The sequence below is a fragment of the Peromyscus californicus genome, unplaced genomic scaffold (genome assembly GCF_007827085.1).
Source record: "Peromyscus californicus insignis strain IS unplaced genomic scaffold, ASM782708v3 Scaffold_6__1_contigs__length_162567912, whole genome shotgun sequence".
NCBI classification, from domain to species: Eukaryota; Metazoa; Chordata; class Mammalia; order Rodentia; family Cricetidae; genus Peromyscus; species Peromyscus californicus.
Window position 1 is genome coordinate 42,796,744 of NW_026294584.1, and position 27,942 is coordinate 42,824,685.

Sequence of the window (27,942 nt, forward strand, 5' to 3'; positions counted from 1 at the left end):
TTCTTGGAAACACACATAACACACAAGAAAATCATTGTAGAAATCGGCTAATATATATACAAAAGCTAAAACATCACCAAGACTTCTTAAGCCATGGCTTGACCTTCGGAAAGGTCCTTGACCTTTCCGAGTAGTCGCTTTTGTGATAGTAGCTGGGTTCCATGACATTTTCCTGTGGCCTGCAGCACTCTAATAGGTAATGAGAAATACCTTTGCTCTCAGAATGTTATTTGTGGTAAAGAAGTTAGCATACTTACATAAATGAAGACTCGTTTAACAAAATGCCTCAACTGCTTCTAAACCCATATTCAAGACCAGACATGACATATTCCTATCATCCCAGATATTGGAAGGTTGGGGCCAAAAGATCATAGTTCAGAACCTGCCTGGGAAACTTAGTAAAATCTTGTCTCAAAAAAAAAAAAGAAAGTTGGGGATCATGGCTCACATCTGCAATCCAGCCCTTAGAAGGCTGAGGCATGAGAATGACCACAAGTTTGAGGCTGGCCTGAAGTCTGTGGTGAGATGTTGTCTCAAAACTACCTAAGTGAATAAATAATAAATGAATGAATAACTAAAGCTAGGGATGAAGTTCAATGGTAAGAGCACTTGCTTAGTGTACTCTGTGATTCCTAGCTTCATTCCCCAACGCTGCAAAAATAAATAAATCTATGTTCAGTGATACATAAATGATGACTTTTAAAAAGTTCGCATTCATTTGGTTCTCACCCAGCTAAGTTAACGGACATTCTACTTCATGAGGCTATGGTGTGGAACAAGCACTTTAGTAGATAAAGTATGAGAGTTTCCAGTGAGCACGTGGAATAACTAAGAAGAAGAACAGTGGATTTGGGAGATGAAAAGACGGACAGCTCGACTCTGGATCAAGTGCTGATTTCTGGTTTCTTCTTTTCCTGGTAGTCCTATTTTTAGCAGCTCTTCATTCTTACTGCTTGTCCTTTCTGAGCCAAGAACAGAATAGTCACTACAGGAAAAGGAATGGATAAGGGGACTTGAGGGCAGTATTAACCAGTGAAGGAAGTTAATCCTAAGAATATAGCAAAATGAGAAAGTGAGGAATTGGTGGAAATTGGCACTTTCTTGGTAAAATTGGGGATTGGCCCTTTTATAGCCTTTAATGGCTTCTTTTTGTTCCTTTTATTGTTTTTAGGATTTCCTGTCTTTGCCTGGAAAGGAGAGTCAGAAGACGACTTTTGGTGGTGCATCGACAGATGTGTGAATGTGGAGGGCTGGCAGCCAAACATGGTGGGTCAGATTTCTGTTAATGCAGCTCCTAAGGGCAGGGTGATGGTGGAAAAGACTGACTTGGGTAGAAGCTGAGACAGGCAGATGGTGAGCTTGAGGCCAGCCTGGAAGCATTCACATTTATAAGTAACATGAAAATGCTACCCAGGATTCACACATGACTGACTAAATGCAGAAGTAATGCATTTCTGTCCCCTACTGCTGTTCACGGTTGCTGCAGTAACAGTCACCATCAACACCAGCAAACAAATACACACGGGAAGGCAGACGCCTCGGGGCTCCTGAGGAGGCACTTAGCGTTCATGGGAATCTACACACTGAGTTTTTAATATGCTTGGAGCACTTCCAAGTACAAATTTCTTCTCTTTATTTTGTAAAAGATGACCAGGAAGTTTAGGGGTTTTCCTTTCTACTTCATTTTTTGTTTCATTGTTTAAAAGATCCAGTCTGAGGGGCTGTGGATATAGCTCGGTGGTAGAGCTTTTGCCTGACATGCTCAAAGCCCTAGGTTTAGTCCCCAGCTCTGAAGAAACAAAGAAAAGAAAAAAAATTAAATGTAGGACTGGGGTATAGCGCCCTGGTTTAACATGCTTGAAGCCCTGGATTTACACTGTTTAAATACACACACACACACACACACGCACACGCACACGCACACGCACACGCACACGCACGCACACATGCACGCACGCATGCACACACGCACGCATACACACACAAATTCTTGAAGACTGAAAACACAACATTCATAGAGAAAGAAAAAGGCATAAAAATATGATACATTTCCTGCTTTACCAACATTTCTGCATTATTAAGAAATTAGAGAATCAGCTTTAAAAAAAAAGGAAGGAAAGAAAGGAGGGAGGGAGAGAGAGAGAGAGAGAGAGAGAGAGAGAGAGAGAGAGAGAAAGAGAGAGAGAGGATCCCTTGCTGCTGACGGCTGAAAATTAGGTGCCCCTCTGAGAAGCAGCTTCCACTGAAGCCTGTGGTTCAGGTCACATGGCAAATGCTGGCTTGAGAAGTGGGGGATGCTGGTGGCTCCAAGGTGAGTCAGCTCATCCAGCAATTTTAGGTGACAAGGAGGGAGTCTGACTGACAGCAAGGAAGATAGGGGCGGGGCACATGTCTCTAGGGGCGGGGCACATGTATCTTGGGAATAAAACTAATTTTATAGTCATGAACACAGAGAGGCTGTGGCTTTGTACCCAGAGAGCTTTTACAGTCTGTGGAGCCAACACAGCTGCTAGAAAAGTTAATAAAGACAGGTACAAGGATCAAAATAGTTGTCGCCTCAGAAAATAGAACACATATCTTTGGCCAAGACCCAATGCTTTTCCTTACATTTCAGCCTCAGGAAAAGGAAGATTATCTGAGGTCAGGAACTTTCTGCAGTAAGACAGCACAGGGAATTTATAGGCTGCAGTCATTAAATAAATACTATAAAAAGCAACTCCTGCCTGTGCTGGATGCTTTGTTTAAAGGGGAAAGTAGGTGCTGGGATATAGCTCAGTTGGCAGAGTACTTGTCTGGCGTGTATGAAGCCCTGGATTTGATCCTCAGCACTGTGTAAGCCAGGTGTGGTGATGGGTGCCTATAATCCCAACAGGAGGGTCAGGCTGAGGAGATGGTTCACTGGGTAAAGGCTTGCTGCCCAGCATGAGGGGCTGAGTTAGAAACCAGCACCCATGTAAAAGCCAGGTATGGTAGGAGGCATTCGTTAGCACAGCCCCAATAGGTCTTGGTGATCAGCCAGTCTCGATACATAAATAAAGGGGAAAGTAAATGAGCATAATGGGACATAGTCCACAGAGTTGCCAGTTCCTTGGGTTTTTGTCTATTCTTTCTTTGGCTGGGGATCAGAGGCAGCAAGTGAAAACCTCACAGGATCCATGCCTACAGAACAGCAGAGAGAAACTCTTTAGTTTCTTTTGTATGGGAAGAGTTGGGGGGGAGATGTATGCTTACATATGCATGTGTGTACACATGTTGTGGAGGCCAGAAGACAACCTCAGCTGTCATTGCACAGGAGCTTTCTCCTTGTTTTTTGAGACAGGATCTCCCACTGGGACCAGGGCTCCACAGTTAGACTAGGCTGGTCCCATCCCTGCCTCCCCAGCGCTGGCGGCTTTTCTGCACTGCCATGCCTGGCTTTTTATGTGGCTGCTGGGGTTAAACTCAGGTCCTCATGTTGGTAAGGCAAGCACTTCATTAAATCATCTCCCCAGCCTTTTGGGGTAGGGGTGGGGGCAAAACTGGGATTGAAACTGGGGCTCTCTCCCTTGACCTATGACCTTGGCCCCTCTTTGGGTTCCTTGGGGACATTGGTTCTTAGAGGTTCTATTTATAGTGTGTAGCCAGGCTAAGAGTTCCAATGAGAGTCCTGCCTTGGTCCCTACCCTCCAGCAAGAGTTGATAAAATAGATTAATAGTAGGAGCAGAAGCAAAAGATCAGATGATAGATGTGGGGTTGGGTGTTTTGTTTTCCCTGGGATTCAGTATGGCGCTTTTTATGGCGCTTGTAGTGCTGATATCCTGGAAGTTTAAAAAGAATGCATGCCAGCAGAGGATGACTGAAGTCTGTGGAGACCTTCCAGGACAGGTGTCACAATTTAGAAAAGTCTGCAGGGCTCAAGTGTCACTGCCTTGTGCCTGATTTATAATTCATAAATCTTCCCCTGCTGATGGAAGCTCTTGTGGGCACAGCATTGTATTTATCTTTAATCCCAACCTGAAATAGTGATGAGCTGTTCAGAAGCATGCTTGTACACCTACATGCTGCACGGTTCCCTGGTTATTTTTAATTTGGCTTATACAGAGTGCGAGGTTGAGCTAGGCAAAACCCTCCAGTGCTGCCTGCTACATTGGGTGGGAGAGTGCCTGTGCTTTGTGAGAAGTAAAGGATTAACAACTTCAGTTTTAAAAGCCATTGTTCTGAGAGAGAGACTAATTATCTGTCCTTTTATTTAAACTAAACCTTAGTTGAATTTATTTAAAGTACTAAAATCAGCAGTTAGAAATGAGTTTTCTGAAGATCTGAAGTATATTCAAGAACTAGAGGTCTTGATGGCCTCAAGCTGATTATCCATAAGAAAATTCTTAGCCGGGCAGTGGTGGCGCACGCCTTTAATCCCAGTACTCAGGAGGCAGAGGCAGGTGGATCTTTGTGAGTTCGAGGCCAGCATGGTCTACAGAGCGAGATCCAGGGATGGCACAAAGCTACACAGAGAAACCCTGTCTCGAAAAACAAAAAACAAAAAAAAAAAAAAAAGAAAAAAAGAAAATTCTCATGTTGCAATGTGGCTTCATAAAGTAGATATGTCATGTGGTAGCGACATCTGACTGAGAGAATTATAGTTGGCCTTTCTCCTCTCCTCTTTTCTTTGAGTATAATGACTCTTTCATTTGTTAGATTATTGTATTGACTCTGGCTTTAAGTTACTTTTCATAACTATATGGAAATTTTGAAATATCTGTACATTGGTAATTAGGAACGGGGATATAGGACTCTGAGAAGCCTTTAGCAAGACAAATGACATTCCTGATGCTTCTGTTGCAGATACTGGATGATGGAGGAGATCTTACTCACTGGATTTATAAAAAGTATCCCAACATGTTTAAGAAAATCAAAGGCATAGTCGAGGAGAGTGTTACTGGAGTCCATAGGTAAGAGTGAACGGTCATCCTTAGCTCAGATATAGACTTTATAATCACATCCCTGTAGAACACATTATGGTAAAAATGGGTGCTTTCTCTGAGGTACCATGTCTAAGCCTGGGCACTTATTTTAATTAACAGCACAAATTACAGAACTGAAATGGTAAATAGCCCGGGTGGAGGAGCAAGCAGTTTCCTCATGTTTTTCCTGTCGTTGCGGTACAGTGGCTACTTGCTCCTTTTGGACAAGTTTAATTCATTCACTAGTATTTACCGAACTACTACAATGAGCCAGGCACTGGTCTGTGCTAGAGACCCACAGTAGACAAAACTTGTGCCCTCACAGAGCCCATGTCTCACAGACATCAAAGGCGTTGGGTCCCATCACAAAGGAGTAGTGATTCCTTGGATAAAATTGGAATCATTTCTGTCAGTCTTATTCACCCATAAAGAATTTGAAGTGTCAAATAAACTTTTAGGGGAATTGATTCAAAGCAGGCCACCATGACCACTTTAATGTTTCTAATCCTTTTGAATATAGCTTGGGGCTGGAGAGATGGCTCAGAGTTAGCACTGCTGCTCTTCCAGGAGACCCAGGTTCAATTCCCAGCACCCACATGGTAGCTCACAACTGTCTGTAACTCCAGTTCCAGGAGGTTCAGCTCCCTCACACAGACACACACGCAGGGGAAACACCAGTGCACATAAAACTAAAAAACAAACAGAAAAAAACAACTATAGCTTGCAGCCTACCTTCAGATCCTTAGAAAGGCTGCGATTTTAAAGTGTGTGTGTGTGCGCGCGTGTGTGTGTGTGTGTGCGTGCGTGTGCGTGTGTGTGTGCGCGTGTGTGTGTGTGTGTGTGCACGCGTGTGTGTGCGTGTGTGTGTGCGCGTGTGTGTGTGTGTGCGCGCGTGTGTGTGTGTGTGCGCGCGCTAGCATGTCACAAATGTGGATACCAGGAAGAACAACTTGTATAAGTCAGTTCTTTCTTTCCATCACATTAGCTTCGCAGGCTGAACTCTGATTGTCAGGTTTGACAGGAACCTTTACCCACTGAACCCCCTCACTAGCCCCCGGAGAAGCAAATACTTCTCCTTTTTAACGGACTTCGTTTTTGAACTTTTATATATATATATAGCTGTGCAACTTACGATTTTATATATTATTGTTATGAATTTGAAACTACTGAAAAGTAGAAATTGTTACCTAAAAGTAGTAGGATTATTCTGGATTTTAAAAATATTTAAAAATCAGTTCTTTTAAAGCTATTTTTAAGATTTATTTTTATTTTTATTTATGTGTATGCATATGTGTTTGTGTGAATGTATGCTATGCTTATGAGTGACCACAAAGGCCAGAAGAGGGTGTTAGGTTTAATAAATAAATAAATCAATTTCATGAAGCTGGAGTGACAAGTGGTTGTAAGCCACTTGATGGGATCCCATGTGAACCTTCTGGAGAAGCAAGAAATACACTCTCAACTCCCAAGTCACTTCTCCAGCTCCCAGATTACTTCTTTTATCATTAAAAGGGATATAACATTTATATGCAGGTTGGAGAGACTGCTCAGCGGTTAAGAGCTCTTACTCGGTTTGCAGAGGACTCAGCTTTGGTTCCTAACACCCACCTGGCAGCTTACAACATCTGCAACTAGAGTTCCAGAAGATCCAACACCCTCTTCTGGCCTCCACAGGCACTAGACACCATGTGTCACACATACATACATTCAAGTAAACACTCATACACATAAAAATAATAAATTTTTTTAAGTCTCAGTCTTGGAATGGGCATGGTGGTACACGACTTTGATACCAGTAGAGGCCAGTGGATCTCTGTGAGTTCAAGGCCAGCTTGGTCTATATAGTGAGTTCCAGGCCAGCCAGAACTACACAGTGTCTTAGTCTTAGAAGACTAAAGAAGTCACAAAACAGAAGTCTTAGTCTTTAGAAAAATAAAATTAAAAAGATTTATATGCAATTAAAATTTTTTCAGGGGGCTGGAGAGACGGCTCAGTGGTTAAGAGCACTGACTGCTCTTCCAGGAGACCCAGGTTCAATTCCCAGCTCCCACATGGCAGCTCACAACTGTCTGTAACTCCAGCTCCAGGCAGTCTGACACCCATGTCAAAACACCAGTGCACATTAAAATAAATAAATAAATAAAAACCTTTTTTCTTAAAAAAAAACAGAGTTTTTCATTTAAAATCTTGAAATTTAGTTGGATCAAAGATTTTCTCCACATGATTTTTTTGATTGTGAGCCTTATGTGTACAGCCTCTAAAAGACATTGTCTGTTTCTCAGTATCTGTTTAGTAGGATGAAATTAGTCATGTCTTATGCTCTCATGCTCAGTCTAATCGATATATTTCAGAGATCTGACATAAAACCAACAGTAGATTGTAATGTCTCATTGTTTTATGTTCTTCTTGACTTCTCCCATTCCCAGGCTGTACCAACTGTCCAAAGCTGGGAAGCTGTGTGTTCCAGCCATGAACGTCAATGACTCAGTCACTAAACAGAAATTTGATAACCTCTACTGTTGCCGTGAATCTATTCTTGATGGGTAATGTTTGTTATCTTTGAGATGATCTTGGGTTATTGAGTGAAGGTTCCAGCTTCTTTGGTTTTAGTTATTTCTGGAACTGTTTCATGTTTCACCACATCACACCCAAGACTTTATAACCCAGAGCTCTGTTGCTATCGCTATTACAAGAAAATCTCTTTCACTTAAGAAATGAGACTGGGAGCTGGAGAGTGGCTCAGTGATTAAGAGCCCTGGCTCCTCTTCCAGAGGACCTGTTTGATACCCAGTACAACGTGGCAGCTCACAAGTATCTAGAATTCCAGGCCCAGGGGATCTGGTGCCCTCCTCTGACTTCCACAGGTACCAAGCACACACATTGTACACAAACATATATGCAGACAAAACATTCATACACATAAAAATAAATACAATTTTTAGAAAGAACTGAGATTAGCTTCTGTTGGCAAGCAGAGTTCATATTTTGTGACTTTGTGTCATTAAAATGGCATAAAAGTGATGTTGAAAGAGGTTTCAGGTGACCCTATTTCAGGTCATGGTTCCTGGAACATACCATATAGTTCTTATGTTATTGCTGTCATACACTTTCATGACTATCTAGAAACTTGTGGTAAGCAAAAAACTAATCCCCAGAGGCATTTCTGGTTTCCGTGCCCTCTGAGGATTGCAGGTCTGACAATGCTCAGCTTCCGTCTCCACCCTTGTGTTCACATCCCTTCGTTGCTGCTAGGGAGACCCCAGGTGTAGTCAGCATTCTGTTTCTGTAACTAATACTGGATGCAACAACTTTTGAAAAGAAGAGGTTGATTTTGGCTCTGGGCTTTAGAGGGCTTAGGCTGTGGGCAGACGGCCATACTTGCTTTGGGGTCTGCAGCGAGACAGCATGTGGTTAGTTAGGATCAGGGGATGAAGCAAAACTGGGCACTTTCTGAGTAAGGAAGGAGCTGGGTCCCCTCTACCCCTCCATGAGCATGTTTCCAATTTCTAGAAAAACCTCCCACTAGACTCCACCCCTGGCCTTTATCATGTGAACCTTTGGGAACACTGTAGATCCAAATCATAGCTCCCAAGGAATTTTCTAAGACAAACCATCAAGATGGCTTAGAATATTCCAAATGCAGTGTTTCTATCACATGGGCTAATAGGAAAATGAAGAAAGATTCTGTGGACTGCATTCCTAACCATTCAGGCTGAGTGAGGACACCACAGGCACTGGGTCCAGAAAGGCCTCAGTTTAAATGCTGGATCCAATATTTGTTTACTTGTTACCTATAATCCTTGCTTATCCTTTGCATAGTTCCTTCTCTGTAAAATGGTAACGTGAGTTAAATGAGACAAGACAGGTTGTTCAGTGTTGTTACCTTTCTCCTTTAATAAAAAGTGGGTGGTGTTTCACTATGTAGACCAGCTGACCTGGAACTTGACACATAGCCCAGGCCAGCCTCAGTATCCTCTGCTTCAATCTTTCAAGGGAATACAGGCATGTGCTACCAAACCCAGCACCTTGCCTGTCTTTCTAGAACTCTCTATATAGTAAGTTTTAGGATTGAGTTACATCTTAAGAAAAGTTTTTGCTGGTTGGTTTTTGTTTTGTTTTTATTTGGTGGAATGTTCAATGCACTTATAACTATTGTTACCTACTATATTACTATGGAGTCAGTAGTATCAGATAAACTAAACAATTTAAATAAATTCTTAGCCCAGTGGTCAGTCAGAGTGTCCACATGTAAGGGTCACTGTGACAGATACCTCAGTTCTGACCAAATTGGTAGTAACGTATATATTTCATTAAAATACTTACCTACCCACAACTGTCTTTTAGACTTTTCAAATACCAGATCTGTAAACCTAAAGTTGGCCTATACCAGGATCAGTAAAAGATGCATGAAGATAACTACTAGTTCAGAAAAATGGATAGACTCCCTCCCAACCATAGTTTACTCCTTAGGTAAGAAAGATTCTTAAAGGTGGAAGGGACAAAAGTGACAAAGAAGCAGTTGAGCAGGAGTTAAGGTTTCACAGCGACGACAACGACGACGATGACGCAGGAAAGTGTCAGCTCTTCTGGATTTGCTCAGCGGCAAGAGCATGGGTACCTGCAGACGTGCAGAACTGCAACTGGGTCAAGGGCAGTTGCTCCCTCGGTAGAGAGGAGAGCAAGAGAGATGAAAGGAGAGGTAAGCTGCTCCAGAGAAAAGTGCAGTGGGAGCCGCGCGGCGGCTGGCGCTCATCTGTAACGCAGCACTCAGCGGCTGGGGAGGAGAGCTGAGTGTTAAGGCTGTTCGCTGTTATGTAACAATTTTGAGGTCAGGTTGTGCTGTATAAGATCCTACCTCACAAAGCCAGGAAGAAAAGGGTTGAGGAGAAGGCACGTGGGCTAAGAGAGCGTCCACATGAGGAAGGTGTTAACGTTTAATCTTCTATCATTCTGGGATGGTTACTTGCAATATTGGTTACTTTACATGTTGCTAGGACCGAGTCCCTGACAAGAGCAGCTTAGAGGAGGTTTATCCGGGTACCATCAAATGACAGGGAGTCGTGGCAGCAGAAGCTTGAGGCTGCTGGTCACACTGCATCCATAGTTAGCAAGGAGAGGAATGCCGATGTGCCCTTATCTTTTTTATTTGGTCCAGGACCCCCATCCGTGGAATGGTACTGTCTACATTGAGGGTCTTCCCACATCAGTTAACAATCTAGAAACTCCCTCAGAGACATGTCCAGAGGTTTGGTGCAGTGACTCTAAATCCCATCAAGTTACAGTCAAGATTCACTACCACACACACAGCATCCTAAACAGCAAGGGAGGCCCTGTCGACCGCTCCTGGGTGGTGGTGACTGAGATTCCACTGGAGGAAGGAGGATTGCACAGTGGATTTTCAGATTATAAGCTAGTGTTTCATTTCTTCTGGGCTCTGAGGCTAGAAGAGCCGAAGAGAACGTAAGAGATTAGCATGACTCTTAAGTATCTCCAGACAGCTTATGTTCCACCCAGACTTCCTTTAACGAAGTCTTTTCTGTCCTTTATCCTTGAGGAAGACCCTGAGGTCACAGGAAAATAACTGCCTAACTGGAATCCATCCATGTCTGTAGCCTGGCTGTCATTTGCAGAGGAGCAGTGTGAATGAAGTTTCTACACCGCCACAGCTGTGTGCAGTTACAAAGAGAGGCTTCTCCCTATGGGAGGGACGAGGAAAAGCTTGAGAAAAGTGGTCAGAGGAAAGGCAGTTCAGAAATAGATCCTTTGATTGTCCTTGCTCTGCTAGCCATTTCGGGGCCACTCTGCTAATCCAAGGCTTCTGAGAGTGGTGGTAGCCCACCAGACTCACCTCTGCAGTAAGAAAGAAGTATTAAATGAGCTTCATCAAGGTACATGCAGCTGCATCTGGGGAGTGGAGTTGCCGAGTCACTTTGTAATAGGATTCTTACTTTCCTTTGAGCATTTATAGACCCTTTGCGCCAGAAGGGGTAAGCAGATGGATAAATAAGTAGGAAGTCTTACAAGTATTTGGAGGGGCTGTGTATCTCAAAATAGACTGAATTTTAGTTGAAACCCTTTTGTCTTAATCAAGATTCTCAGAGAATGTAAGCTCGTTGTACCCAAAGAGAAACCAGAACTCATTCCTAGATGTTCTTTCCAGAAATTGTGGAGACGGCTAGGATCAGGTTCACAGAGAACCAGATACAAAGGTAGAAGGTATGCTCCAGGATCAACTCCAGGAAGCTCACTGTCTGTAGTCAGCATCAGCAGGTTTTACTCATGGCCTCTGAATTATTGTCCATTATTTCCCTGTTGAATTGATGCAGAACCAACTGCCCTTCTGATACTGCTAAACGCCTTCCTTATGGTATCTTTCTAAAATAGTAAGCTAGAATAATGTTTCTATAAGCCAGAACTTTGTCACTTCCTAAATTAAAATTATTGTTGCTTTATGTGTATCTTTTCTCTTTTCCCCATATCTATTCACAGTATAAAAGCATCCATTGCCTTTGTGTTTACAAGCTCCTGTGTGATCTACATCTTTTTGCACTACTCCCAAGAAAGAGAGGAAGACTAGTGGGAGGGGAAAACTCATGTATAGCTAGAACTGGTTAGATGGACAAATACGTATTTTATTGTTTTCCTTCAAAAATGAAAAAAAGTCAAAACAAAAGCACAAACCTCAAGTAGAAACAAAAGAACATTTCTTATTTAATGGTTGGACTTTGTTTTTGTTCCCCCAGACTTAAAAGGACAACAGATATGATGTTTGGTGGGAAGCAAGTGGTAGTCTGTGGCTATGGAGAGGTAAAGTTCACCCTTTTACTTGTTGGGTATTTAAAATGTATTTTGATGAAATATTCTAGAATTTTGCATACAGTCATAAGTATAGTCATACCATTTTAGATGGGAAAACATGACTTAGAAGTCCCTAGTTAAGTACCTTGCTTTTCCCTTTGTATTTTTTCTCGAGTTGATTTTTTTACTTGTTCTAGCACCACGGTTTGTGATGTTCTTTTAGCTTGTGTTTTGATTATAAATCGTGAATGTGGGTGTTCTCATGCATATGAATGTGCTAAGCAGGGGCCAGGGGTTGGTTTATGAACTACATTTATTTGTTTTTCTTGATTTCCCCCAAGCACGAATCTATTTAGCAAAATTACTTGGAGGGGAGGAAAGGAGGGTACTCTTCCTTTGCCAGAAGCTTTGAGAAGTGTGTTCTCTCTGACTTTATTGTGTGTGTTCTTTCCCTGTTCAGGTGGGAAAGGGGTGCTGTGCTGCTCTGAAAGCCATGGGTTCCATTGTGTATGTAACTGAGATCGACCCCATCTGTGCCCTGCAAGCCTGGTGAGTGTGCAAAAGGATGCCTGCTCCTCCTTTGCATTGCTCTCTAACATGCCGCATGCTAGACCCGATCCAGGGGCCTGCCAAGAGAACCTAAGCTTCTGTCTTGCAAAGGTCAAGGAGTTCTGCTCCGAGAGAAGTGAAGGTTTAGAACTCCTGTGGAAACAGTAACGGGATGCTTAGGTTTAATGAACAGATATCCCATTAATGTCTCTCTCCATATGTAATCCCTGCCCCTTTGAAAATAATGACGGAAAAAGAAAAGGCTGGCCAGGTGTGGTGAACCATGCCTCTAACCCCAGCACTGGGGAGACAGGGCGCTAGGCCAGGGACTTACTCTGCAATCCCAATGACCTAATTCAGTCTCCAACTTCACAGAGTTGTCCTCTGACCTCCCTACAGGTATACTTTGGCCTGTGTGCATGCTCACACATACATCATGCTTGCATATATACATACATACCCCACACATACAACAGTATTTTTTTTTTAAGGTTCAGGCATATAATCTTAACATTCCAGAAGCTGAGGCAAATAGATTGTGAGTTCCAGGCCAGCTTTGGTTATAGAGTAAGACCTTGTCTCACCAGCCTGGGCTACAGACTGAGACCCTGCTGGGAGGAGAGAGAGAAGGGAGGAGAGATTGGGTGTAGCTTAATGGTAGAGCATGTGCTTAGGTTGGACTTGGGTTCAGTCTTCGGCAGGAAAGAAGAGAGGGGAGGGAAATGCAATAGGCTGTGTCAGAGACCTTCTGATATAACACACTGAAAAGACTTCTGTGGTAACCCTCCCAAAAATGTACTGTGAATCTAACGATGAGAAAATATCAGACAAATCCAAACTAAGGGTGAAATCTGCTAACTCTGTGTGAAGAATATGTGGGCAATTGTTTGTAGTATTCTTACACTTCTTAAGGTTCAAATCTAAATTTAAATTTTTTTTAAAGTTCCTTTTTCCTCTCTGAAATGTGGATCCTAGCAGGGCAAACCTTTAATCCCAGCATTTGGGAGGCAGAGACAAGAAGATCTCTGATTTCAAGACCAGCCTGGTCTACAAACTGAGTTCCAGGCCAGCCAGGGCTACATAGTCAAACCCTGTCTAAAAAATAATAATAATCAAATAAATAAAATAAAATATAGATAATCATCCTTACCTCAAAGTATTGTGAGAATTAAGTCAAATAATTATTATATACTATAATAAATAAGTAATATGTAACAGGGCTCAGAGCTGCTGTCACAAAATGGAGCCTCACTAAGTGGTAACTGTTACTGAAATTATCTCCATCTTCCACGGGATGAGAAATGCCATGGTCACTGAAAGGTACTGCAAAGCCCAGTTTATGTAGTGTGTATCTATAGTTTATAATCTCTGTGCAGTGTTCACCACTAAACCTCTGGAAGAAGGCCTCTAAGATAGAAGAAAGCCATTTCCCTCTTTCTGCTGCTCACAGAGCCCAGCCATATGCTGCCAAAGCAGAGTTCTGCAACAAACAGAGTCACTGGCTTTCTGTCAGCTTCAGAACACAGGGACCATCACCTTCCTAGTACTCTGTTCCCTATAGAAACCCAAACAGGACATTGGTGACAGCACGGTTCAGATGATCTCAGAGCCACAAGCCCCTAACTTACTGTGTTGTGTGTGTTGTGCCAAGCTGTGTGCCTCGGTGATTGAGGTGAACAGACGGAGGGGCAGGCTGCTTTTGAGCACAGATCCCCACTGTGCTGTGCCGTAAGCACTGTAAACAGCGTGCAGTGCTGTAAAAGCACAGGCAGAAGGGTCTTAACTGAAGACAGGCAGTGTAGACAGAAATGTCAGCAGAGCTGCATCAGAACTGATGCAGCATGTGTCCTGTACAAGCAGCAGGTGCATAGCCTCCAAACAAAGGCTAGCATAGCACAGTTAAGGAGCCCACAGATAGGATCAGTTGGGGGAGTAGTGGTATCAAAGGTAAGAAGAATGACATGGCAGTGTGTATAAGAATTGAGGGCTTATCCTGAAGTGTGTAAGTGATATGTTCCAAGTTGCACTTAGGGAAAGCACGCTGCAAAATGATTTGGGGATGTAACCTAGAGACCGTGAGACCTGAACCAAGCATCACTGGCCTGAACTTAGGAATGCCAGCATGTATGGATAAAAGGAGGCAGACCTAGGTACAGTGGACACATAGCTATAAGCCCAGCACCTCAAGAGAACTGCCTCAATTTTAAGGCTACAAAGGCTATAACCTATTCTACAAAGTTCAGACCCAAAAAGGTTGTGTGGGGCCATAAAGTCAAGAGACTTTAATGGAATTAAGAAAGAGGATAAAAAAAGTTATTGGTGTGAGTTCAAGGCCAGCCTGGTCTACAAGTCTACAGAGCGAGATCCAGGAAAGGCACAAACCTACACAGAGAAAGCCTGTCTCGAAAAACAAAAAAAAACAAAACAAAACAAAAAAAAAAGATATTGGTTACAAATTCTTTCTCTCTTTTTTTCTTTTCTTTTTTTTTTTAAGATTTGTTTATTCATTATGTATATAGTATTCTGCCTGCATGTTTGCCTGCAGGCCAGAAGAGGGCACCAGGTCTCATTCTGGGTGGTTGTGAGCCACCATGTGGTTGCTGGGAACCAAACTCCGGTCCTCTGGAAGAGCAGCTGTTGCTCTTAACCTCTGATCCATCTCTCTAGCCCCATTGGTTGCAACTTGAACTGGGAAGAAACGTTTAGTTTCTCTGGCTTATACAGTTGGTTAACAGTAATGCTGCTGCTCAGGGTAGAGAATATAGAAGAGAAACAGATGAGCGTGTGGGGACAAAGTAAGTTTGGAAGCCCTCTGAGGAGTCCTTGAGGAGATGTCTGGGGGAGTATCCTTGGTTATGAAGCACCCCAGAGACGCAAGTTAAAAAAAAATGCAGCTGGAGATGTAGATCGATGGTAGATCTCTGCCCTGTTTGCCCGATGCCTGGGTTCTAATCCCAACTGGGGGGCAAAAGAGGAATGTGCCAGTCAGTCAGTCATCTGTAGGTGATGACTGAGCCAAAGGCAGGGTAAAGATGAGTACTGAAAGAACAGAAGAGCCCAGTGAAGAACCCCACCAAGGGCCACTATTTAAATATGGGGAAAGGCTGAGAATGTAGCCAAATGGGGTACAATTGCCTCACGTGAACAATGTCCTGGATTCAATCTCCAGCACCACAAAGAGGGGGCTAGGTCTTAAGAAGGTAAATTGTGTTTAATGTGGCAGAGAAATCAAGTACTATAAGACACTCAGAAAATATTGGCTTTTTTATTTCAGAAAATAATTGATGATCTTGGGAGAACAGGTTCAGTGAGAATAGATTCAGTGACCAAGTGTAATTTTCTAGAAATCTGGTTTGGGATTCTCACGGCAGCCCTTGCTTGGCTCTCTATTATTAGGAAGAACTAGTTCCTATGATGCAAAGGGAGCTTTTGCATTTCTCCTATGTAAACACAGGAAATGATCTGGACTTTTGACTGAAAAGTAGTCCAGGCCAGATGTGGTGGCACACGCCTGTAATCCCAGCACTTGGGAGGAAGAGGCTAGAGGATCCTGAGTTTGAGGCCAACCTGGGCTACACAGTGACACTGTCTTCAAAACCAAACAAAATGAACATCCTGGCCGCATTCCAGCTATCCAAGAAGTGACACTGTCACTACCTAAAGAACTTGGTGCTAGCTTGTAAGGAAAGACTCCCCATCGGCCGGCTAGTGTAATTGATCCTGCTTTATTTCTACAGTATGGATGGATTCCGACTAGTGAAACTGAATGAAGTCATCCGACAAGTGGACATTGTTATCACCTGTACAGGTATGGCTGTGACATGTATTCAGGGCTAAGTGAACATTGTTATCACTTGTACAGGTATGGTTGTGATGTGTATTCAGGGCTAAGTGGACATTGTTATCACTTGTACAGGTATGGTTGTGATGTGTATTCAGGGCTAAGTGGACATTGTTATCACTTGTACAGGTATGGTTGTGATGTGTATCCAGGGCTAAGTGGACATTGTTATCACCTGTACAGGTATGGTTGCAATGTGTATTCAGGGCTAAGTGGACATTGTTATCACCTGTACAGGTATGGTTGTGATAGGTATCCAGGGGTCGGGGGGAGATTTGGGAATGCTTTCATGGAGCAAGTGCAAGGTGATTGAAGATATTCTGGATAAATCCAAATTATTAAAGCCAGAAATAGGGGTTGAGAGGTAGGGTGACTCACTTGGTAAAATACTTGCCTTCATAAACATGAGGACCTGGATTTGATCCCAGGAGCACATGTAAAAAAGTCAGGTACAGGTGGTGGGAGAGTTGGCTCAGTGGTTAAGAACACTTGTAGCCAGGCAGTGGTGGCACATGCCTTTCAGATCTCTTGAGTTTGAGGCCAGCCTGGTCTACAGAGTGAGTTCCAGAACAGCCAGGGCTACACAGAGAAACTCTGTCTCGAAAAACAACAACAACAAAGAACAGTTGTTGCTCTTGAAGAAGACCTAGGTTCAACTCCCAATACCCACATGGTAGCAACCATCTATAACTCCAGTTCCAGGAGATCTGGCACCCTCTTCTAACCATGGGCACCAGACGTATATATAGTACACATGCATTCATCTAGACAAAACATTCATACACATAAAATAAATCATCTTTTTTAAAAAGCTAGGCATGGTGTCGTGCACTTATAATTTCAGCACTGTGGAGTCAGACAGGAAGATATACACACATGCCAGAGATAGTAACCAAAAAAAGGGTCTTTCTCTCTCCCATTTTTTTTTCCTACCTGTTTAGAGCTCTGGCCAAGCATAGACCTTTAGGTCATCCCTACAGGAGAGTTTCTCTCCATCCTTTATTGCCGCTATGTCTCTGCCTATCCTTAACCTCTTGGGACATAGCTAGAAATTGAAAACTATGTGCCAATGATTATTACCAGGATGTAAGCATGTTCAATATGTACTGTACCATTCTCAGCCCTGCCATCTTTTATTTCACCCTAAAAGCAAATACTCGCCCACTAATCCTAGCACTCAGGATGTAGAGGCAAGGACCTCTGTGAACCTGAGGCCAGCCTGTCCACATAGTGAGTTCCAGGACAGCCAGAGCTACATAGTGAGATCCTGTCTCAAAAAACAAATGAACAAAAAAAATATGCTTCTATATAGTCCCTATAAATTATGACAGGGAAAGAGAAAAATTCATAGTTAGAAAAAGTGAAAGTGGTTATGTTAATTATAAAACAGGTAAACTTTTTTATAAAATTTATTTTTATTTTATGTGCATTGGTGTTTTTCCTGCAGATATGTCTGTTTGAGAGTGTCAGGTCCCTTGGAGCTGGATTTAAAGATAGCTGTGAGCCTCTATGTGAGTGTTGGGAATTGAACCCAGGCCCTCATGGAAGAGCATTCAGTGCTCTTAACCACTGAGCCATCTCTCCAGTCCCAAACAGGTAGATTTTTAATTTTAGGGAGGAATGTCAAAAATGGCTAGTTTCCTTGAGAAACTTATTATAATCGTATGCTAGAGCCATAAATCATAGGAATACTGGTTTTCTTATATAATTCTCTTAGACAAAGGAAATAAAATGTGTTTATAGCCTCTGCAAGAACTGAGGACAGGACAAAGACCATGAGGAGCTGCTCTTACTTCATTCATCAGACCCATGGGTCCTCTCCTCCCCTATAAAAGGGATAGAATGAACTTATTTTTAATAGCTTAGTTGGGATATGAGTCCCATATCATGTGTTTCACCCATATGTATTCAGTGTTGTCTGTAGGTATAGCTCAGAGGGCCTAGGGTTGATCCCCAGCACCAAAATTCACAGGCTTGTATAACTGTTAGGACTTTCTATTCAGATAGAATTCATATAGCCCATTGTTCACCTTTGAAAAGCGTACAGTGTGGTGGTTTTTACTGAAGCTGTAGAACATCCCATTATCCAATTCTAGAACATTTTCATCATACCCACAAGAAGTCCTCTGTCATAAATGTTCACTCTTTATTCCATCCTTCACACTCCTGTAACCCTAAGCAACCACTGATCTTTCTGTCTGTGCATATTTGCTTTTTCTGGACATTCTATGTAAAATGTAGTCATACAATATGTAGTCTTTTATGACTAGCTTCTCAGCACGATGCTTCCAAGTTCCATCCATATAATAACATGTATTAATATTTCATCTCTTTGTTTCTGAATACTATTCCTTTGTGTGGCTATACCATAGTTTATCTATTCTGAAGAATATAGATGGATATTTGGGTTGGTTTCACTTGGGGTCATTATGAATGATGTCACTACAAACATTGAATCTAAGACTTTGTGTGAATGCATTTTCAATTCTCTTATTTGTGTAAACAGCAATAAAATCACTGTATCATAGTAATTCTATTTTTAAGGTTTTAAGGAATTATCAAACTATTTTTCAAAGTGATGGTACTATTGTATAGTTGTACCAACAGTGTTTCTCTACATCCTCAACAACAATTTTTTTTTCAGAACTAAGGATCGAACCCAGGGCCTTGCACTTGCTAGGCAAGCACTCTACCACTGAGCTAAATCCCCAACCCCTCTCAACAACAATTTTATTACTGTGTATTTTATTGTCATCCCAGTGAACATAAAGTAATATATGGTTTTGATGGCTAGTGATGTTCTCCATTCTTTCGGCCATGCCTATCTCTGAAGAAACATCTTTTCAAGTCCTTTATTCATTTTTAAATTAGATTATTTGTCTTTATTACTGAGTTGTAAGACTCCCAAATACATTTTGGATAGAAATCCCATTTTGGTGTTTGATTTACAAAGATTTTGTTTGTTGTCTTTTAAACACTTAGTGGGGTCATTTATAAGACAAGGATGTGTATGTGTATTGATGTAGTCTAGTCTCTATTTTATTCTATTGCTTCTTTTTAAAGTGCTATATGGGAATAGACTGTTGCTCAACCTGAGGTCACAAGGATTCACTTTATGTTCCTCTAAAATTTATTTAAACAACTAAGAATTTTATAGTTTTTGCTCTTAAGAATATGATCTATGAGCCTGGTGATGATGGCACACACCTTTAAACCCAGCACTCAAGAGGCAGAGACAGGCTGATCTCTTTGAGCTCAAGGCCAGCCTGGTCTACAGAGTGAGTTCCAGGACAGCCAGAGCTGCACAGAGAAACCCTGTCTTGAAAAAAAAAAAATCTATGTAGAGTTGATTTTTATATATTTCATTATATATATTGTGTGTGTATACACATACATATGTTGATTTTGTGTGTGTGTGTGTGTGTGTGTGTGTTTGTATTATATGAGGTAGGAGTCTAACTTGATTCCTTTTCATGTGGACATCTCTTCTGTTTTTAAGGTAACAAGAATGTGGTAACCAGAGAGCACTTGGACCGTATGAAGAACAGCTGCATTGTTTGTAACATGGGACATTCCAACACTGAGATTGATGTGGTAAGGTCATTACTGATTATTACTGGGACCTTTTTATTTTTCATTCATTCTCTCCTTCTCAGTGACAAAGTGGAAGAAGAAAAAGCAGGTCATCAGCTACCCTAAACGTGGCCACCCTAGTAGAACAGGCCGTGTCCCTTCACTTACCTGCCCTATGGCCTGTGCTTATGGGGCAAAATAAAGCTTTTCATCTCAGTCATTTCGTATGACTTCTCCTTCCACCCAGGCTTGATTACCTACTCAGACTGTGAAACATTTTCTTCCCATGTTGAGAATTGGGAGCTGCATAAACTCACTGTGAGTCAGAATGGTACTTAGTATTTTGAGGATGTTTAGCTTTACATAGAGATGAGGTAAGTAGGCTAGTCCATGGAAACACTCAAAGCAGAGATCTGTGGGCTAGGACGAGGACATTGCCTTAGAGTGGCTGTGTCTACCAAACACTGTAGTTCCTTCATTCCTCTCCCTCCTCCCTGGGCTAGATCTCCCCTTAACATATTTCTTACATTTTAGTGATTGGGTCTGTAGGTATCACCTTCAATTCAGAGCCACTGTGTAATAGTAGGCATTGCTAAAACCTGGAAAGTCTATCGTTGTGTGTCTCTAATCTGATTATAGTCATCCAAACCTCTAGTAAGCTGTCTGAGTAATAGTTAGTAGAGGTGTTACTTATTTCTTTTCAAACTTACCAAAGTATCTCTCAGTCTGACTTTGACTCTGGCTTTAAGTTTTTGTGACATTTTATACACATCTGTCTTTCTGTCTGGGTAGCTAGTTCAACCATAGCATGCTTTCATCTCCACTGAGGGCTGCTGTGATTGAGCTCCAGCACTACCAGGTAAGGACCAGCTGACACTGAGAGCCTTGTTGGATAATATTTATTTTATATGGTTCCTCTTTTAACCCTATGTTCCATTCTTTTGTTATTAAAAACAGCTGGCTGGGGATGTAGCTCAGTGTTGGTGTTTGCCTCACACACATGAGGCTCCAGGTTTAACCCCTGCACCACAGCACCAGAAAGAAGGAAGGAACAGCTAGCAGGGTAACCTGCAAGCCTGTTTCCAGTCTGGGGTCCGAGTGCCGTGCTTCATTCCTCTGTCCTGTCGCTGTAGCTTGCCTGCAATTACTAGTCAGGTTGATAGTTGGTTCTTTGGCGGGAGGAGGGGCGTCTCTAAGTTTCACTTATGTGCTGTGAGTGAATGGGCACTTTTACTAAATGGTCAAAGATAGAGGAGGAAGGAGAGCCTTTTTCCCTCTAACCGCAGGAAGCTCTAACTAACTAATGCGATCGTATAACTCTCGTACTTTTGCTTTTCTCATCCCATCCCCTTGAGTCCTCTGTGAGGATTTATTCTTAACTTTCAACTGGGAAACATAGATTAAGTACACTGATAAGTCATACAGTTGATTCAAAATGAAACTTAAGTACAAAATTCAGGTATTTGAGCTGGTGTGTGTGTGTGTGGTGGCACACACCTTTAATCTCAGCACTCAGGAGGCAGAGGCAGGGGGATCTCTGTGAGTTTGAGGCTAGCCTGGTCTACAAAGAAAGTTCCCAGACAGCCAAAGCTACACAGAGAGAAACCCTGTCTTGGAAAAAAAAGAAAGAAAGAAAAAAGGCCAGATATGAGTATTTCTCAGAATAAAGATCAAAAGACCATTTACCTTCAATCAAAAATATTATTGTGTGATTGCTATATGCCAGCTGAAGTTCTAGATGCTTGGATAGTGAACATAACAAATTCCTACCCTCATAGAGCTTATGTTTAAGTGAGAAGAAAAACTAAAATATATATAAGTTTGAATTCATAGAATTCAAAGTAAAACCAGAGCAGGAAGAAGAAGTAGAACATGATAGAGGGGATGGAATGCTAGGTTGTTATTTCCAATAGTGATGTCAAACTGTGAGCCTGAGGTTGAAGGGATTAGCCATGTGGATTTTTAGGTAAAGAGCATTTTAAGCAGCAGCAGCAGCAGCTGGTACACATGTCCTGGAGCAGAAGCCAACCTGCTCTGTTTGAGGGGTAACGGGAGGCCAGTGTACTTGGCGCACAGGAAGCACAAGACAGGGAAGAAAGGAAGATGAGGCTGGAGAGGACAGGCCAGACCTCTTAGGCCTAACAGCCCACCCCCAGAACCAATTATATTCTGAGAGAAACAGGGAGCTGTTATAGGGATTCTAATCTGGCTCAGTTTTAATACGATGGCTTTTACTTTAAAAGGAATCACTCTAGATAAGGTGTTGGAACTAGGCCTGGTTCTGGCATCACTGCTAGGCAGACCCCCATATTTGCCGCATCAGGAGCCAAGAGCTGTCACTCTTTTCTTTGAATTCCTCATGGTATACGGTAGATGCTAAATTAAATTGTCCGGAAGAGACGTTGCTCAGAGGGCTTTTGAAAGTTAAATATTAGTGTTTGATGGTAGTGTCACAGAACATGTAAAAACAAAACTTAAAGTAAAAGAAAACTCATGACTGTAATCCCAGCACTTCAGAAAGTTAAGACAGAATTGTTGTGACTTCAGTACCAACCAGAGCTATATAATAAGATCCTATCTCAAAAAAAAAAAAGGAAAGGAAAGAAAAGAAACAAACTCAGTCAATACTTAGAACCAGAATGCTCATTCATTATTTAGCAAGTATATACTGAATACTTGGCCTACCGACTTTTAATTGGATGAAGAAAAAGCATTGAATAACATCTCACCTCTCATGGAGTTTATATTCTTGTGTGGAAGATGGAATAATAAATAAGTCAACATTTATTGTCTGTGTTATATTGAATGAAAAAAAGCAAGATGAGGGTGTTGAGAACAGCCTTTTAATTGAAATGGTCAAAGAGGTATTTTTGTGGATATAATATTGGCGGGGAGCTAAATGAAAGAAAAAGCAAGATCTCTGAGTACTGTATGTGCACAGAGGACGGTCAAGCAGGGATGTGCTCGGTGCAGAGCACTTGGCAGGAGTGAATGCACAGGGCCTGGGCGCAGTCCCCCATTGCAAAGAGGAAAAACAAAACAGAAACGAAACGGTGAGTAAAAGCCCAGGAGGCTGTGGTGGGGCCGACAGCAGGTACAGGCGCCTGCAGCCAAGCCTGCAGACCTGCGTGGAATCCTGGGAACCCACGTGATGGTAAAGAGCCAGTTCCTGTACCAGTCCTCTGACCTCCAGACACACCCCATGCAGGTGCCAGCATACACACAAAGATAAATAAGCAGATCAATAAGTACGTATTTTTATAAAGCCTGGTGACAGTACCAGAATGTACCAGAAAGAGAGTGAGGCTAGAGGAGGCAGCTCAGCAGGTAATGAGTAAGGTGGAGCTTTATGGGTTCTAATAACTAGATAATTATCTAAATAGAAAAGAGGCTCCTGGTCAGTTTTGAACAAATGAGTAACAAAATGTATATGACACACATATACATTTCTTTAACTATCAGCCTGGCTTTTGTATAAAGAAAACCCTTCTGGAGCTCTAGTGGGTGTAAGGACAGCAGGAGGCTCCTCAAGGTGGTGAAGGTGGCGGCTTGGGTACAGCGCACGAGTAAGCAGTAGAGGTGATGAGACTCAATGATGGAACCGATGGGGTTTGCTGAGAGAAAGAAAGGAGATTCTCCACAAATCAACTTAGTGTCACTATGTAGAATTATTTGGTAACTCTTCATCCAGATAATGAACTTTTGTAACCAAAACTTAGAGAAGAAATTCTCTATAAATCAAATTATTGTTACGATGTAATAGTTATCCAGCTGGATTTTGTTGTCATATTGTTTTGTTTTTGAGACAGCTTCTCACTCTGTAGGAAACTCAGAGATCCACCTGATGGCTGGCTAGATAGCTTTGTGATCAAAATTTAGAGTAATTCCTAGTACTTGAGGATTGAGGAAGGAGGAGGAGGTCGAAGCCTGCTTGGGCTACATAGAGAGCTCCAGGTTCTCATGGCCTGTGTGTGTAGTAAGATCCTCCAAACATCTCCCCTCTCCCAAAAACTACTTAGGTTTTTCTTTTCCTCTTTTGGGTAGGAATTTTGGTTTTGCCTAACTCTGAGCTATTGCTTGCTGTATATTTTAGGAAAGAATAGTTCATGAAAAGACGTTAGCCATTCAAGAAGCTGCACTTTTCTTCCTGAAAAATAGGAATTCTATGAATCCCAGAGAACCTGCTATAGGCTCCTTACTGACCAGCTCTCTTTCACACATTTCCTGTCTCACATGGAAGGCCTGTGCGATTGCCACTTCGCAGTTCAAGTGATAAACCATTATGTACACATGCTGTCAAAGCTTTTTCCAACTAAAGAATTGTTTTACCTAAGCCTTGCTGTTGATTCTGCTTTGAAGAACTGGAACCACAGCTGTGTTCCCTGGGTGGGAGGGAGTGCTATGCACTTTTCAAAATCATGTAAGCTCAGTGTGTGCAGGCATGATACACTTACAGGGGCATGTGCCCGCAGTCGGAGATGGTACCTGCATGAGCACTCCTTTCCTGGTAGAGTGATAAGTGAGTGTAAATTCACAGCAAAGCCAGTTTGGTGCCCCTGTCCCTTTGGAGTGGTGGTGCCAGAGATTGAAACCAATAGCATATGTTTCACCACTGACCTCCTCTCCCAGCCCCAGCTGGTTGAATTTAAGAGCTCTTCTTGTGCCGACCATAGAGTAGAAAACACTCTCAGGGAGTGAGATGACCAAGTGGACATCTTCATAGTGAGGACATTGACCTTCCCAGGAAAGTGGTGGAGATAAGTTAACCAAGTCCCTCTTAAGCCTCCTTTAAATTGCCCATCAAGATGTTTGCCTGAATCATAGCCATTCCTGTGCTTTAATATGCTGCCCCTTCTCACCGTTGGCCACTTTCCTTGATTCTACCCGTCTTCCCAAGCAGTACTTCCCAAGATGGTAGAGTCTCAGTATCATATCGTCAGCTCTTGGCTCCCAGTCACCAAGAATGCTTTTCCTCTGGAAGATTGATGATATGAAACAATAAAATTCTGAACTACTTAATATCTCATCTCAATAAAAAATAGTTGCGTTACCAAGGAGCTGTACGTCTTGGCCATAGGTGGTTGTACCTCTATGTGATGTTTTCAAAGGCTAACAGATTTATTTTGTATATATCCTTAACTTCTTCAGTTGTCTGCTCTCTTCAATTATTTTTCATTCTGTTCACCTCATTTGCTTATAATGCTCTAATCTGTGGTGCTCGGGATCAAATCCAGTGTTTTATACATGCTGGGTAAGAATAGTACCACTAAGCTACGTATCAAACCTCTGTTGTTGTTCTTACTATTCTCTCATACAGTAAATACATCCTGTACTCCTCCCAGTTCCCCCAGCTCCCCTCTCCCCATATTATTATTACTACTCTTTCATCTTCTTTTTCTTCCTTTTCCTCTTCTTTCTTGTTTTCTTTTTTATATAGGTGTTATATAACCCCACTGGAGCTGATTTAATTAGTCACTCTTTTACTGGTTTATGTTTCCTTTCTATTATAAATAATGCTAGAATGACTATTCTTTCTTTCTTTTTTTTTTTTTTTTTTCGAGACAGGGTTCCTCTGTGTAGTTTTGTGCCTTTCCTGGATCTTGCTCTGTAGCCCAGGCTGGCCTCGAACTCACAGAGATCCGCCTGCCTCTGCCTCCCCAGTGCTGGGATTGAAGGTGTGCGCTACCACCGCCCGGCTCTTTATTTTTGCTTTTGTTTATTGAGACATAGTTTTATTATAGCCCAGGCTGGACTTGAACTTTTGATTCTCCTGCCTCCCCTTCCCAAGTGCTGGGATTAAGGGCATGCACCACTGTACCTGTCTTAGACTAAACTTTCTTAGGCACTTAAATTCTTGACTTGAATAAGTATTTGTTTTAGGAGTCTAAAAATTAAATCAGTTGATAAAAATTAGGTATCTATAGCCGGGCAGTGGTGGCGCATGCCTTTAATCCCAGCACTCAGGAGGCAGAGCCAGGCGGATCTCTCTGAGTTCAACACCAGCCTGGTCTACAGAGCGAGATCCAGGACAGGCACCAAAACTACACAGAGAAACCCTGTCTTGAAAAAAAAATAGGTTATCTATAACATTTGATAGTTACTGCCTAATTGCTCTTTAGAATGATTGAATTAATTTATGAAACTTATGTCTCAAGACTACATTTCCATAGTACCTAATAAAGAAATGATGATCCTGACAATGAATAAATACAATTCTGAATACACTAAATTATATGTCTTTTTGCACTATTAGATTGTCATTTCCTTAGCGAAAGGGACCATGATTTTCTAAACATTGAGTACCCCATTGTATATGTAGAGAGAATTTGGAGATTTAAAAATGAAAAGATAACTGTCTCTATGCAAAAATTGCTCACATTCTTCTCTGAGTATTTGTCCTTTACTACAGTGCCTAGAATTACTATGTAACTAAAAGTGTTTCTCTTTGTCTGAGGACTAATATTTGGCGAACTTTTCGGTTTCACCAGATGAATTGATGGGGTAGTTTTGGAGTATGGACCCCCTTTCTGTTTCGGCCATTGCTTGTTGAAGAAGGAAGTAGTTGTCCTAAGTCTGCACACCCTGTGACTGTCATTTGATTGCTGCTGATAATAAACTTACCATCTTTTCTTTTGTTCTCTGAATGTACAATATACAGAAGTGGAAAGAGGGTGAGCCACTGAGTGCTTGACTCTACCACTAGCTTCCTCTAAGGCTACCTCACATTCGCACTTAGGACACAGAGCTTCTGTAACTCTAGGATAAAGCAGCCTTTTGAGAAGGTGCAGCCGGGAACATGGGACATGAGGGCAGAATCTTGGTCCCCAGCATGCTCTGTTTAGGACGTTCAGTCTTCTCCAGCTAATCCCACTTGGCTCTGATCTTCTGTTTTTGTCCGTCTCTTCAGCACTTATGTGTTCAGTTTGCACCATATTAATCTGCACTTGTTTGCATGTTGCTTTGTGTTTTCTTCTCACGTATGTATTGTTTTGTGTCCCCGACTAAAATATGAGCTTTTTGAAGGCAGAAACCATGCCTTTGGTTTCTTTTGTATTTCCCATAGCACCTTTTACTGTGCTCAGCAGAGAGTGGGCGTACAGTATATGTTGTGGAATGACATCCTGAGTGATCCCTCCCTGGCTGGGCCTAAGATTAAATTCCCTGAAATGGAACAGTCCTAACCAACCCAGGACAGGTATTCTCCATCTGGCATGTTGGTTGCTTCTTTCGACTTGCTATTTGAAATGGCTCCTTCAACATCTTTCTGTCTCCAGTGTCAGGGACTTGGCGTAGCTAATGATGTTCTTACTGTATGTGTTCCAGGCCAGCCTGCGGACACCAGAACTGACCTGGGAGAGAGTAAGATCCCAAGTTGACCACGTGATATGGCCTGATGGCAAGAGGATAGTGCTGCTGGCAGAGGTGAGACTGACGCTGACAGGGAGCCACTCCCCTGACAGGAGAGACTGCCTTCCTGCTCCCCTCCCTTCGTCTTCCCTGATCCTTTCAACTCTGCCTCCGAAGCACAAGTTTAACTACTTTACCAGTGGATTTTACCTCTGATTGTGAAAGGTCTTTTCATTCAGCAATTAAGAAACTATTTTGGTTCCTCACTTTTCACCAATTACCCTGTCTCTCCATGTCACTCTCCAGGTTGAGTCAGATAATGACTATTACTGTGGAAGGAATTAGCAGCTAGAATCAGTGCCACTTTGAGTGATGCCCACAGAGAGAGAATGTCATTTGTGGGGTGGTTTAATCAGTAAGCAAAGTAGGCTGTAACTCAGACTGTCTTTGGTAAGCTTTGGGACAGTCATGTCTTTGCTGATCGTGTCTCTTTTAGTGTCTTCTGAACTGATGAACGGGGCCAGAGGTGCAGTAGGTACCCAGCTTATTCTGTTGATTGGTTGCTGGATGGACAGTTCCACATCCTGCTTCATCTAGCTCACACATATTCCTTCTTTTTACCTGTGCTAGGAATTGAACTTAAGCCTTCACACATGCACACATGCTAAGCAAGAGCTCCACCACTGAGCGATATTCCCAGTCCTTGTATGTGTGATGGGGTGGGGGTGGGTGTCATTTTCTGACCGCTTTTCCTATAGTAAAGGCTCTGCTCTCATAGCCAGTGTTCCTGGGTGCTGGGAGTGCTTCTTGTTCTTCCCAGGAAGCTTTCTCTTTTAACCAGGGATTTCTGTTTCCTTTGGTATCCTTTCTTACATTAAAGAAACTGAATATGA

General features: G+C 42.3%; 1 protein-coding gene across 5 annotated transcripts in view; it reads left to right on the forward strand.

The window, feature by feature from the left end:
* Ahcyl2 (adenosylhomocysteinase like 2) overlaps positions 1-27,942 on the forward strand; it is a 170,695-nt gene that overhangs the window by 134,106 nt on the left and 8,647 nt on the right. For all 5 annotated transcript variants that reach the window (XR_008214194.1, XR_008214195.1, XR_008214196.1 and 2 more), the window contains exons 6-13: positions 1,172-1,266; positions 4,823-4,929; positions 7,368-7,484; positions 11,685-11,748; positions 12,200-12,288; positions 16,026-16,096; positions 19,629-19,723; positions 27,026-27,124. Coding sequence is in view for 1 of the 5 variants with exons in the window: in XM_052719227.1 (XP_052575187.1) it covers positions 1,172-1,266; positions 4,823-4,929; positions 7,368-7,484; positions 11,685-11,748; positions 12,200-12,288; positions 16,026-16,096; positions 19,629-19,723; positions 27,026-27,124 (737 nt within the window). In the remaining 4 variants the exon portion in view is untranslated. The remainder of the gene's footprint in view (positions 1-1,171; positions 1,267-4,822; positions 4,930-7,367; positions 7,485-11,684; positions 11,749-12,199; positions 12,289-16,025; positions 16,097-19,628; positions 19,724-27,025; positions 27,125-27,942) is intronic.